Source organism: Oncorhynchus kisutch, linkage group LG5 (genome assembly GCF_002021735.2).
Source record: "Oncorhynchus kisutch isolate 150728-3 linkage group LG5, Okis_V2, whole genome shotgun sequence".
In the NCBI taxonomy this organism is placed as follows: domain Eukaryota; kingdom Metazoa; phylum Chordata; class Actinopteri; order Salmoniformes; family Salmonidae; genus Oncorhynchus; species Oncorhynchus kisutch.
In genome coordinates, this window is record NC_034178.2 from 54,727,506 (window position 1) to 54,742,696 (window position 15,191).

Here is a 15,191-nt window from a genome sequence, read left to right on the forward strand (position 1 = left end):
GTTAAGTAGCTGGCTAGCTATTTATTTTCATGAACTGAAGTTCAATTTCAATAGGCGAACAACAAGTGGCTACCTAGCTAATACTTACACACAAGGATTCTTAAATCATTGCTAAGAATAGTGAAAATGACTGCAGTTTCTACTGGTCATTGTGTTCAGGCTGGTTGTATTGGTGCTAGCTAGGTACCAAGCTAAAGCTAGCTATCTACCTCAGAATTGGCTGTCAAACAAATAATGCTTTATTACAAACACGGTATTGTAAACACGCTATTCGTGGCCGTTGTTTGCTTGTTTGCAGATTTTTTTGTACAGCTTTGACAGTGCTACTGATAGTAGTGGTGGTGCTTGGCTTGCATGTGCAAATTCAGAACACACAACATTCTATAATAGAACTGTTATTTAACGTGTCAAATTAAAAGCTTATTTAACACGTCAAATAGTGTTATTGTCAAATATTGTTATTTGACATGTATTTCTTTTGACACGCAAAGACCCAAACGGCGTGTCATGAAGCTAATAGCAGTGATGCTATTACTGTGTAACTCTGGTAGGGCAACATGTGAACAATAGCGCACTTGGTAACGTTAGTGTGTACCGGTGCTCGACCAGTCACGAAAGCCAACATCACCCACGACAGAGCGGAACAGTGTCAATGAATTCCATTATCTTGGTGTTAATGGCTTTCTCCTTTGCGTTGTCTCGCTGAAATTGTCTTACTCTTTCAAATGACTGCTCGACTTGACTGCTCAATCCACACAGCAGACATTGCGGGCTAGGTTAGGAATGCTGTGTTGCAGGTGTAGTGCCAAATTTTAGCGACAACGTGTATCTACGTTATATAGGTATGCACGTTAGCTTTGATATTGGTTTTTCACATTGGCGTTAACCTAGACATCGGGGCCAATACCGATGTTTGCATTTTTAGCTAATATTGACAGATTCCGATATGTTCACCGATTATATTGTGCATCCCTAATTTTAGCCAGGTCACCCGTGATACAAGTCAGTATTCAATGTCCATCCATGTCTGAGGTCATCAGGAGATGACGTGAAAACCGGCCACTTGGGGCAACAGTGAGCGCTGTTACCTTCAACTAGGTTTTGGGTTTTGCTAGGACATGGATGGGCATAAGCATCTGCCTCTGATTCCAAAGGTTGCAAGTTCAAATCCAGTGATAAAAAGTTGTTTTTGAGATTTTTGTTTTTAGCCATCCCAGACCTTAACCCTTTCCTTAACCAGTTATTGCCTAAACTGAGAGATTGTAATAATGCTTACTGTATTTGTTGTACTTTTCACAAGGGTTGTGTACAAAACATTTTTGGGGGAAGTTTTTATTTTATTTAACTAGGCAAGTCAGTTAAGAACAAATTCTTATTTACAATGACGGCCTAGGAACAGTGGGTTAACTGCCTTGTTCAGGGGCAGAATGACAGATTTGTACCTTGTCAGCTCAGGGATCCAATCCTTTTGGTTACTGGCCCAATGCTCTAACCACTAGGTTACCTGCCTCCCCAGGTGCTCAAACTATAATAAGGGAACCCACGAAAAAAGAGGTTCTGCAACCGCGGTCACAGACTCATTGAGTAATTATGACTTTGATCATTTAGTTACATAAAAACAATAGATGTCCAACAATAGATGTCTGCATCTTAATGGCTAAATAAATGACACATTTAACGATGGTGGGTTCAAAACAACAATGACAAAACTGTATACAGTTAACAGTTTTTTGTATATATTTTTTTCTGAAATATTGTAACAAAATATGCAAATGAGACCATATATATTGAGTGTAAAAAACATGAAAAACACCTTCTTAATCTTGAGTTGCATCTGGGCATGGACTCTACAAGGTGTTAAAAGCATTCCACAGGGATGCTGGCCCATGTTGACTCCAATGCTTTCCACAGTTGTGTCAAGTTGGCTGGATGTCCTTTGGGTGGTGGAACGTTCTTGATACACACGGGAAACTGTTGAGCGTGAAAAACCCAGCAGTTTTGCAGTTCTTGACACAAACCGGCACGCCTGGCACCTACTACCATACCCCATTCAAAGGCACTTCAATCTTTTGTCTTGCCCATTCACCCTCTGAATGGCACACATACACACTCCATTTATGGCTCCTGAGTTGCTCTGCGGTCTAAGGCACTGCATCTTAATACATGAGGCATCACTACAGTCCCTGATTCAAATCCAGGCTGCATCATATCTGGCTGTGATTGGGAGTCTCATAGGGCGGTGTACAAATGTCCCAGTGTCGCTAGGGTAGGCTGTCATTGTAAATACTTTTTTTTCTTAACTGACTTGCCTAGTTAAATAAAGGTTAAATAAAAATACATAAAAAAATGTCTCAACTGGCTTACAAATCCTTTAACCTGCCTCCTCCCCTTCATCTACACTGAGTAAAGTGGATTTAATAAGTGACATCAATAAGGGATCATTGCTTTCTTTCACCTGGATTCACCTGGTCAGTTTGTCATGGAAAGAGCAGGTGTTCATAATGTTTTGTACAGTCAGTGTGTGTGTATATATATTGTTGTGTCTTTGGTTATGCTGGATTAAGTGACATGACATGCTATTCTATAAAATAATTTCTCTGTAATTCATAATACCTGATTCAGCTAATCAGTTGAATGTAATTAACTAGAAAGTCGGGGTACCACTAAAGAATGTTTATAGAGCTGTTATCTTCCAAATAAACTCTTAAAGACCTAGTAATCTTTTACATCAATAGCAGTCAATATTTAATCGTCACCTTGTTTAGTCTCATCTGAAAGTTGTAAGTTCTTGGTTATCTTCACGAACCCTGGCTAACAAGTTGCATCAGCAATACAAAATTTGGTTTCATTATTTATTTACTAAATACCTAAATAATCACACAGAATTACATATACACAGAATGTATCATACATTGATTACAAATGATGTCATAAAGGAAAACATCCCTAGCGGACGGAACAGATATGACAGCTGGTTACACAGAGAAAGGGGGTGGGGATTTGAATGAAAGAGCGGGAAGAGGGAGAAGCTATGTCTCTATCGGGCCGTAGGCAGCTATGCTATCGAAAATATAGTATCTTATGCATTCTAAATTACTGCCCATTTCAAAAACGAAAATGCAATAAATATTTACTCTGAGCTGCCCTTCGAACGGTGGGTCGTAGATGGGAGGCCAGGTTGTCCTTTGAAGAATGTCTGATGGTAGAATGGATACTTGGTAGTACCGTCGTCTTGTGATAGAACAAATACTTTGTCCGTCCTCTCCTACTCCGCGTCTACAGTTGCTGTGCTAATGCGATGGCTAGGAAGTATCACTTCTTTAGTAAATAAGTTGCCATGCTAATATGCTCATGCTATATTCTGGCTGGTATAGTCAAAATTCATCCTTCCGGCGTGTAGGTCGTCAACTTCACATTGAAATTCAATGCTAATTTTGTTAGGTTCTCTAAGGTTAGCTTAGTTCTGTAGGTGGTTGTCCTTTCAACGTGGGGACCTCAAGTCCACAAGTCCTTGGAACAGGAAGTTACATTTTTGTCAAGGGGCTTATATAGGATTGGGAGAGAGGGTCCTGTTTCATAGTTTACAACCACTCTGTTCACACGGGCGGGGCCACTGAGTTGGCAGAGTTTACTCTATAACAAACCGTTCTCTCATTAAGAAGCTAAAATACATTTAATCTTTTCACAAATAGTTTCATATTTAAACATTTAAATTGCACAACAATTCCATGTGAATCTGATAACTATAATGTGTAGACTTTCCAAGATACAGTTTATGTCATCCTATCATTAGTATTAATGTCTCAGATGACAACTGATCTGGCATCATATTCTTTAAGTACCAGCACATATTTTCAGCTGGTTGGATTACCGAAATATGGTTCCTTTCCCCACCCTTTTGATGTTATATGTATATATACACATACACATACACACACAGTACCAGTCAAAGGTTTGGACACACCTACTCATTCAAGGGTTTTTCTTTATTTTCACTATTTTATTTACATTGTAGAATAATATTGAAGACATCAAAACTATGAAATAACACATGTGGAATAACCATGTAGTGACCAAAAAATTGTTAAACAAATCAAAATATATTTTAGACTTTAGATTCTCCAAAGTAGCCACCCTTTGCCTTGATGACATCATTGCACACTCTTGGCATTCTCTCAACCAGCTTCATGAGGAATGCTTTTCCAACATTCTTGATGGAGTTCCCAAATATGCTGAGCACTTGTTGATTGCTTTTCTTTCACTCTGCGGTCCAACTCATCCCAAACCATCTCAATTGGGTTGAGGTCGGGTGATTGTGGAGGCCAGGTCATCTGATGCAGCCCTCCATCACTCTCCTTGGTCAAATAACCCTTACACAGCCGGGAGGTGTGTTTTGGGTCATTGTCCTGTTGAAAAACTAATGATAGTGACACTAAGTGCAAACCAGTTGGGATGGCGTATCGCTGCAGAATGATGTGGTAGCCAATGCTGATTAAGTGTGCCTTGAATTCTAACAGTCTCACCAGCAAAACACTCCCGCACCATCACACCTCCTCCCCCATGCTTCACTGTGGAAACCACACATGCAGAGATCATCATTCACCTACTCTGCGTCTCACAAAGACACAGCGGTTGGAACCAAAAATCTCTAATTTGGACTCATCAGACCAAAGGACAGATTTCCACCGGTGTAATGTCTATTGCTCATGTTTCTTGGCCCAAGCAAGTCTCTTCTTATTATTGGTGTCCATAAATAGTGGTTTCCTTGCAACAATTCAACCATGAAGGCCTGATTCACACAGTCTCCTCTGAACAGTTGATGTTGAGATGTGTCTGTTTCTTGAACTCTGTGAAGCATTTATTTAGGCTGCAATCTGAGGTGCAGTTAACTCTAATGAACTTATCCTCTGCAGCAGAGGTAACTCTGGATCCTCCTTTCCTGTGGCGGTCCTCATGAGAGCCAGTTTCATCATATCGCTTGATGGTTTATGCGACTGCACTTGAGGAAACTTTCAAACTTTTTGACATTTTCCCGGATTGACTGATCTTCATGTTTTAAAGTAATAAGGTAATGATGGACTGTCGTTTCTCTTTGCTTTTTGAGCTGTTCTTGCCATAATATGGACTTGGTATTTTACCAAATAGGGTTATCTTCTGTATACAACCCCTACCTTGTCACAACACAACTGACTGGCTCAAACGCATTAAGAAGGAAAGAAATTCCCAGAATTAACTTTTAACAAGGCACATCTATTGATTGAAATGCAGTCCAGGTGACTACCTCATGAAGCTGGCTGAGAGAATGCCAAGAGTGTGCAAAGCTGTCATTAAGGCAAAGGGTGGCTACTTTGAAGAATCTCAAATCTCAAATATATTTTGATTTGTTTAAACACTTTTTTTCTTGAATGAGTAGGTGTGTCCAAACTTTTGACTGGTACTGTATACTTTTTTATAACCCAATACAAAAGGGAACTTTAGAGATTGGAAGGGCAAAGGGGCATGTGCTCTGCATTGGTAGAGCCCTATCTGTGTGTTCCTGCTTTGCACATTTCTTTTGCGTTATTAAATGTTGCTTTTTTGCATGAGAGACCTGCAAAACCTACTCCATGTGTTGTCCCTGGTTCTAGGCAGGGTGTTTCCTGCAGGCGGTGGTCCAATACCAGCGTATTGTGTCGTGGCTCGAGATGGAGTTTGGTGTAGGGAAGGAACAGCAGCAGACGATCCAGAACTTCCTACTGGTCGCCCAGCTCAACCTGGCAATGTGCTACCTGAGGCTGAGAGAGTATGCACTGGTTGTGGAGAACTGCAACAAGGTACAATCTCAATGCGTACCTGGCTGCACACATGGGATCCCCACACACATATACACGTATACCATATTCTGAAGCCGAACAGAGCATGCAGCTAGTGCCTGTGCATGGAATAGCATACAGTTGTGTGTGTCTTTAACTCTTTGGTCTGGGTCAGTGGGGTTGTATACATATGTACATTTACATATACTGTATATATATAAATACTATACTATACTATATATACTATATGCACTATATATACACTATATTTACAAAAATATGTGGACACTACTTGAAATTAGTGGATGCAGCTATTTCAGCCACACCCGTTGCTGACAGGTATATAAAATCGAGCACACAGCCATGTAGTCTCCATAGACAAACATTGGCAGTAGAATGGCCATACTGAAGAGCTCAGTGACTTTCAACATGGCACAATCATAGGATGCCACTTTTCCAACAAGTCAGTTTGTAAAATTTCTTCCTTGCTAGATGTAACGCTTCTCGTTGGTGGAAGGAGAGGAGGACCAAAATGCAGCTTGGTAAATGTTCGTAATATTTTAATTGAACAAACATAACACTACACAAAATAATAATGAAGAGAAAACCTGCCAGAACTGTTTAGTTAACAGACACTAAACAGAAAACAATCACCCACAACCAAAATGGGGAAAACAGGCTACCTAAGTATTATTCTCAATCAGAGACAACGATCGACAGCTGCCTCTGATTAAGAACCATACCAGGCCAAACACAGAAATACAACATAGAAAAAGAACACAGACTACCCACCCCAACTCACTCCCTGACCAAACCAACACAAAGACATAAAAAAGGAACTAAGGTCAGAACGTGACACTATAGCTGTGCCGGTCAATTGTAAGTGATGTTATTGTGAAGTGGAGCAACAATGGCTCAGCTACGAAGTTGTTGGTCTAGGAGCAACAATGGCTCAGCTACGAAGTGGTAGGCCACATAAGCTCACAGAACAGGACTGCCGAGTGCGGTATTGTGTAAAAGGTATCTGTACTCGATTGCAACACTCACTACCGAGTTCCAAACTGTCTCTGGATGCAACTTCAGCAAAATAACTGTTCGTCGGGAGCTTCATGAAATGGGTTTCCATGGCTGAGCAGCCGCACACAAGCCTAAGATCACTATGCATAATGTCAAGCGTCAGCTGGAGTGGTGTAAAACTTGGACTCTGGGGCAGTGGAAAAGTGTTCTCTGGAGTGACAGACGAATCTGGGTTTAGCGGATGCCAGGAGAATGCTACCTACCCCAATGCATAGTGCCAACTAAAGTTTGGTGGAGGAAGAATAATGGTCTGAGGCTGTTTTTCATGGTTCGGGCTAGACCCCTTAGTTCCAGTGGAATCTTAACGGGAAGGCCCATTCATGTTTCAGCATGACAATGCCCCCGTACACAAAGCGAGGTCCATACATAAATGGTTTGTCTAGATTGGTGTGGAAGAACTTGACTGGCCTGCACAGAGCCCTGACCTCAACCCCATCGAACACCTTTGGGTTGAATTGGAACGCCGACTGATCAGTGCCCGACCTCACTAATGTTCTAGTGGCTGAATGGATGCAAGTGGAAAGCCTTCCCAGAATAGTGGAAGCTGTTGTAGCAAGCAGCAAAGGGGGGACCAGCTCCATATTAATGTCTATAATTCTTGAATGAGACATTCGAGGAGGTGTCCACATACTTTTGTTCATGTAGTGTATGTATTCATCTGTTTAGCAAGCGTTCAAAAAATAATCACACAATTTCAACCATTCTGTTATTTTTTTTTTTACAGCTTTATAAACAAATTATTTGCTTTTTATAACTATTTATAACGCCCTTTATAAATCCCTGTAGGTACAGTGCCTTGCGAAAGTATTCGGCCCCCTTGAACTTTGCGACCTTTTGCCACATTTCAGGCTTCAAACATAAAGAAATAAAACTGTATTTTTTTGTGAAGAATCAACAACAAGTGGGACACAATCATGAAGTGGAACGACATTTATTGGATATTTCAAACTTTTTTAACAAATCAAAAACTGAAAAATTGGGCGTGCAAAATTATTCAGCCCCCTTAAGTTAATACTTTGTAGTGCCACCTTTTGCTGCGATTACAGCTGTAAGTCGCTTGGGGTATGTCTCTATCAGTTTTGCACATCGAGAGACTGAATTTTTTTCCCCATTCCTCCTTGCAAAACAGCTCGAGCTCAGTGAGGTTGGATGGAGAGCATTTGTGAACAGCAGTTTTCAGTTCTTTCCACAGATTCTCGATTGGATTCAGGTCTGGACTTTGACTTGGCCATTCTAACACCTGGATATGTTTATTTTTGAACCATTCCATTGTAGATTTTGCTTTATGTTTTGGATCATTGTCTTGTTGGAAGACAAATCTCCGTCCCAGTCTCAGGTCTTTTGCAGACTCCATCAGGGTTTCTTCCAGAATGGTCCTGTATTTGGCTCCATCCATCTTCCCATCAATTTTAACCATCTTCCCTGTCCCTGCTGAAGAAAAGCAGGCCCAAACCATGATGCTGCAACCACTATGTTTGACAGTGGGGATGGTGTGTGCAGGGTGATGAGCTGTGTTGCTTTTACGCCAAACATAACGTTTTGCATTGTTGCCAAACAGTTCAATTTTGGTTTCATCTGACCAGAGCAACTTCTTCCACATGTTTGGTGTGTCTCCCAGGTGGCTTGTGGCAAACTTTAAACAACACTTTTTATGGATATCTTTAAGAAATGGCTTTCTTCTTGCCACTCTTCCATAAAGGCCAGATTTGTGCAATATACGACTGATTGTTGTCCTATGGACAGAGTCTCCCACCTCAGCTGTAGATCTCTGCAGTTCATCCAGAGTGATCATGGGCCTCTTGGCTGCATCTCTGATCAGTCTTCTCCTTGTATGAGCTGAAAGTTTAGAGGCACGGCCAGGTCTTGGTAGATTTGCAGTGGTCTGATACTCCTTCCATTTCAATATTATCGCTTGCACAGTGCTCCTTGGGATGTTTAAAGCTTGGGAAATCTTTTTGTATCCAAATCCGGCTTTAAACTTCTTCACAACAGTATCTCGGACCTGCCTGGTGTGTTCCTTGTTCTTCATGATGCTCTCTGCGCTTTTAACGGACCTCTGAGACTATCACAGTGCAGGTGCATTTATACGGAGACTTGATTACACACAGGTGGATTGTATTTATCATCATTAGTCATTTAGGTCAACATTGGATCATTCAGAGATCCTCACTGAACTTCTGGAGAGAGTTTGCTGCACTGAAAGTAAAGGGGCTGAATAATTTTACACGCCCAATTTTTCTGTTTTTGATTTGTTAAAAAAGTTTGAAATATCCAATAAATGTCGTTCCACTTCATGATTGTGTCCCACTGGTTGTTGATTCTTCACAAAAAAATCCAGTTTTATATCTTTATGTTTGAAGCCTGAAATGTGGCAAAAGGTCGCAAAGTTCAAGGGGGCCGAATACTTTCGCAAGGCACTGTATACCTTAATGTAAAATGTTACCAATGTAGTTGTGTGTCTGTGTGTATCTCGCAGGTGATCGAATTGGATGGGAAGAATGAGAAGGCTCTGTACCGGCGTGGGGAGGCTCGTCTCTTCCGTAATGAGTTCAGCCTGGCCATGTCTGACTTTAAACTGGTGCTGCAGGTCAACCCCTCCAACCGGGCGGCACACGGTCAAGTCTCTATCTGTCAATGCAAAATCCGGGAACACCATGAAAGGGACAAGAAGATCTATGCCAACATGTTCCAGAAGTTTGCTGAACATGACGTCAAGGTCTGTAACAACATCTTTCACAGTCTGGATGGGTTGCATCCCAAACTGCAACTTATTCCCTATATAGTGCACTACTTTTGAACAGAGCGCAATCGGCCCTGGTCAAAAGTTGTGCACTATATTGGGAATCGGGTACCATTTGGGACGCAATATGGATATGTAATTAGTTTTACAATCTGACCTTGTTCACCGTTTGAGTAATTTGATACATGTGATATGAGATGTTTATCTATTTCAATAATCTGTGCTGTGCTGCTGACTGACTGTGGTCCATCGTTCATGGTTTAGAGCAGTGGTTCTCAACTGTGTTTTTAGTTTCATCCCAGGTTTTTTTTACAATCTCATTGTTGTTTTATATGACAAGGGAACACATTTCCCACATCTTGCATTATTAATTATTCCATATTGATCATGTTTTTCATGACAAATGTTGGCAAGTTTACTGGTTTGACCACACAATTAACGAAATCCAATAGCGCTGCTATTGAAATCTCTGTGATTCAAGAAAAATAGTTTAGATCAAATGATAGGTCCATTATATTTCTACACAGTTTCTATCTGGTTTTTGTCGTTTATTTTCAGACTGGAGTAGTTATTTCATGGGGGGGGGGGAAATCCAGATTTTTTTGACAATTAAAAGTTATCGTTTTTTACTCAAACGCTAATTTGGGTTGTGACCCACCAGTAGAGAATCGCTGGTTTAGAGTTTCACGTTTAGTGGTAGTAGGCTGACATCTAGTGGTAGTACTGAACTTTTGTTCTCTGTTTATAATATATACCATTTTGCAGATGCTTTTATCGAAAGGACTCATGCCCAAGTGTATGGGTGGTTGTCTGAATCAAACCCACTATCCTGCCGTTGTAAGATCCATGCTCTTACAAACTGAGCTACAGAGGACCACTCTTTACCACTCGATGCTTCCTTTTTACTCCATAATCTATTGTAATAAATATTATACTCGTTAATATTGCAAAACAAAATGTATAAAAAGTGATTTATTTTTGCACAATGGAAGACATCTAAACATTTAAAAGTCCCTCTCCTTTGTATTTGTGTGCTCAACAGGCAGGGAAGGGGAAGAGGAGGAGGGGGGAGGACAGTGGAGTGATGAACGAGAACCATCAAGTGGCAATTAAGAGACGCCGCAGGAGTCAGGACCACGGCCAGGACTGTCCTTGATGCTCCAGAGGAGGCCAGGGGGGCAGGTCTTCCCTCGCTACGCACACAGAGGCAGGGACCAGACGGGGCCAGACCACACCCCTCCACCCTGACCTCATCATCCCCTACCTACCCCCCACCATATGTGCTGTCCCCTGCACGACAGACAGGGGGCGTGAGTGAGTGGGGAAGGCTGCAGGCCAAACAGCATTCCTTCTTTCAGTCCTTAACATGGAATCCAGTCCAGGTCTAGTCCTGGAACCTCTTGCGTTGCACAATGCCTCCAAATGCACACCTCAACTTAACTCAAACCCACAGTCTGCATTCTGATGTTGATAATCAAATATCATTTTGCCATTGCATTTTCTCGTTTGGCACAATACAGATGAGCAACAGGTATCATTCTATTTTGGTAGCTTCAATCTATTGGTTGAGTTGGCTGGGGTTGCCTTGCACCTTGTGCTTAGTCACAATTGTAATCCTCAATATACATAATTTGGCAATGTGGAAGTGGTGACACTGTGCCACTATAACAGACAAAACAGCCGGCGTCATCGTCACTTAATTGTCATAACACCCACAGTCCCAGAAGACTACTTATGTTAAGACAATGAGTCATACAGTATATTTGCAGTGACTGAAGAACCCCCCCACTCTTTACTCTTGAACATGGAGAATTAACAAGTACAGGCTCATCCCAGATAGACCCTTGCATGGTACAGATGCTACATTCTGTGTGGGCTACTCTCGTTGACTGCCCAAATCAATGCAAGTCCAATAATGAAGCTTTAAGTCTCAGCCCTCCAAGCTGCTGTCCAGTCCTCTCTGACTTCAACCTTGCGTTCCTCCTCCTGGACAAATGCTTTTTTCACAGTACACCGTTTGAATTTAAATTATGTGACTGATAATATCTAGGGCAGGTTTTTATTTAACCTTTATTTTGACAGGGAGTCATGAAGTTCTCTTCCTCCTCAGTCCTGGAATGGGTGGCTGTACTGTCTGACTTGTCTTATTTCCTTTTAATAAAAGAGTGTTAAATTATGGACAAGGATGCACCTCGATCTTCAGCTAAGATTGTAAAATCACCGATGTTGTCTTTTAATGAACAATAACACTCAATGACGCCTTGGATCAAATCTGGGCTTTCATTTTTTTGCATTCATTGGACATCTGCCCCTGGTTGTCTTCATGATTTTATAATTGTTAAACAAAATAAGGGAGGCTTATGCTCTCAATATAAAAAGAAGCCATTGACTCCTTGTGTGTGTATGCTTTTTTTATTGAAACGTATCTGTTTAATTTAAAATGTATCTCTGTACCCAACACTATTTATTGGGGGTAGTTAACCCACAGTAATGCCACAAGGTTAGGATTTAAGTGTAGTGTTGCCAGGACTAGATATCACAGCATGTAAACCTTATCAAGAGTTTCTATGTTAATAACATCCATAATATTTGTTCACCAATGCTCTGGATACAAATTACCTGCTTCTATTCATACTGACCCAACTATGAATGTTATTGGACTACACTGAGCGTTAGACATAAGAGTCTTACAGTGTTATAATACTATATGCACCACATACTGTACAGAATCCGTTGTAAGTGTTATAAACATGACACAGATGGTATTGAATTAGATTTTTTTTATTTAACCTTTATTTAACTAGACAAGTCAGTTAAGAACAAATTCTTCTTTACAATGACTGTCTACCCCGGACAACGCAGGGCCAATTGTGCGCCGCCCTATGGGACTCCCAATCATGGCTGGATGTGATACAGCCTTGAATCTATGTTTCAACAAATTAATAAAGGGATACTTTGGGATTTTGGCCCTTTATCTACTTCCCTAGAGTCAGATAAACTCATGGATACAATTTTTATGTCTCTGTGTGCAGTTAGAAGGAAGTTGCTAACTAGTGCTAGTGCAATTGATATTTAGCATTAGTCAGTGCGCTAACGCTAGTTAGCACTGGCTTGCGAAACATTTGACACATGAATGCAGTAGGAAATAGTATAAAATACAACTCACTCATAACAGGCACACTCACTGAAAGTCTCTAACAGAGTGATCTAATTTTTCTGTATAAGCATGTTGTACAACCTGATAACTGGCACACTTTAAATAGACATTCTGACTTACAACAACAAACTTGTCAATTTCATATTTGAATTGGGTCACACTTTATTTGGATCGTCCATCTGTAGATGCTCTACAGATAGAATGACCATCTGTCGATAAGCAATTGCTTGCTACGGTTAGGTATAGAATAAGAGTAAAGGTTAAGTTTAGGCTTAGAGCTAGGTTTAGTATAAGGGTTAAGTTCAGTGTTAGGAAAGTAAGGGTTAGGGTTAGTAGATGGTTGAAATGTTGCTGATGGTCTATAGAGCATCTACAGATGAACTATCCAAATAAAGTGTTACCTTAAATGCAAGGATCACACAATATTAGACTTATTCTGTTGTTCTTTATTTACTGTAATGCAATAGCGTGGGGGTAATGAGGGAACCTTTCAAATACATGGTAAGGTGACTTTGGCATATCTTGTCAGTCTCTATGGAATGGCTACTCTTTCAAATGTCTAATCAATATTAAGAAAGATAGGATATAATGAGCCAGTTTCCCAGACACAGATTGAGCCTAACCTAAAAGGCATTTTCAATGGAGATTCTGGGAAACTGGACATAACATGTTATGTGAATTCATAAGTTACCATTCAACTTCTTTTCTTGAAACACTTAAAACCCTTAATGACCTCGTCTTTAAACCCAGTGGTTAGAACCAGAGCCTTCTACAAGTCTGTCTAACATCTCTGTTAGAACTAGTATTACAAAGTGTAGAATAAGAGAAGGGAAGCGCTGCTAGTGTACACAGTAGTAGGTCTTTGTAGATAGACGGTGCTCTTTGGTAAAAGGGGTAAATTGGTCATCAAAAAGCAAGGAGGACTAAGGCACTCTTCATGTAATTCAAATGCCTTTATTTGTATGGCATGTTCAGTGGAACAAAGATTTAAAAATGGACTCCTTTTCAAGGGTATAACTACTTTGTATTTTCTAATAGTTCTAACCTTAATATGCATTTTGATAACATATCTATTTCACTTTTGAATGTATATGGTTGTTTACTAGGTGTTGTCCAATGTCTATTAACTAAACCACTTCCTCTTCAATCAGGGGGATTGGAACATGGTTTGTGCAAAAGTACACATTGTATCTTTGTACTCCCTGACGAAGGCCATGCTGCTTAAAACGTGTCTGTTGAAAAACTTTGTTCCATTCAACATACCATACAAATAAAGGCATTTAATTATATGAAGAGTGCCTTGGTCATCCTTGCTTTTTGATAGTATTACAATTTGCTGAAGCACACCAGATGGTAGCCTGACACAAGGTTATGTGGAGTGACACAACCAATCACTCCACCATAATGTCAAATACTAATGGAATAAGCAGCTGGGGATTTGTGTAAAATGATCATGAGAAAAACAATAATATGCAACCCATAATACTTCATTAAAGGATGAATATAGATCTTGTACAAACAACCATCTAAAGCTTCATGTATTCATTTTCATATCAGGCTAAATTCACCTCAGACACAAAATCAGGTGCAGGTGTGCTCTGTGTTGGTATAGTTACTGGTAACTGCTGTTATTTACCGTTTTTTTTTCAGTAACTAATAGAAGGGCATTATTCCTGCATCATTTTTCAGCTCGGCTATAGAACACAGTCTGTCTATACCCTCTGGGAAAAACTTATTGAAAGCCCCTGGAATGAGAGGATGTGTCTGTTCAATTACCTCAGAATAGGAGTGCTGATCTAGGATCAGTTTCAGATGACTCAGATGATATTTCTGTAGCTAATTACACTTTTAATTTACAGTAGTGAAAAAAGAAATGGGTGAAAAATGTACATATAAACCATGGCACTAGGTTTAATGAATGTATTGATATTGGCAAAAAATCATATCACAGTACTGTAGAGTGTTTCTACTCTATTCGTAAGCCTTTGTGTCTACGTACACTGAGGATTCAATATTATACACGTCAGGAACAGCAGTGAAATCACTGCAACCCTAAACAAAGAGTTGCGGTCAGTTTTGGAATGAGTGGCTTGTAATAAACTAGTCCTAAGCATATCTAAAATGTATAACATTGTATTATGTAAAAATCATTCCCTAAGTTATAGACCTCAGCTGAATCTGGTAATGAATGATGTGGATGTTGAGTAAATTGAGAAGACTAAACTTCTTGGTGTAAATTGTCATGGATGTTCAAGGCATAGATTAAATTGTTGTAAAGATGGGGAGAGATCTGTCTGTGATAAAGAGATGCTCAGCACAGCTCTTAGGCAAAGTAATATGTACTGATGTGTGGGTAATTGTCAGTAATATGTGTAACTGTCAAGTAGGACCTTTTTTGGTTCTATTATTTTAATTTGAAATGTGT

At 40.2% G+C, this 15,191-nt stretch overlaps 1 protein-coding gene across 2 annotated transcripts in view; it reads left to right on the plus strand.

Moving 5' to 3' along the window:
• fkbp5 (FKBP prolyl isomerase 5) overlaps positions 1-12,568 on the plus strand; it is a 44,340-nt gene extending 31,772 nt beyond the window's left edge. The window contains exons 9-11 of one of the 2 annotated variants that reach the window (XM_020483689.2): positions 5,628-5,813; positions 9,346-9,585; positions 10,652-12,568. In XM_020483689.2, the coding sequence (XP_020339278.1) occupies positions 5,628-5,813; positions 9,346-9,585; positions 10,652-10,765 (540 nt within the window). In that variant the 3' untranslated portion in view covers positions 10,766-12,568. The remainder of the gene's footprint in view (positions 1-5,627; positions 5,814-9,345; positions 9,586-10,651) is intronic. The other variant, XM_020483690.2, reaches the window with a different exon arrangement.
• Positions 12,569-15,191: the final 2,623 nt, after the last annotated feature.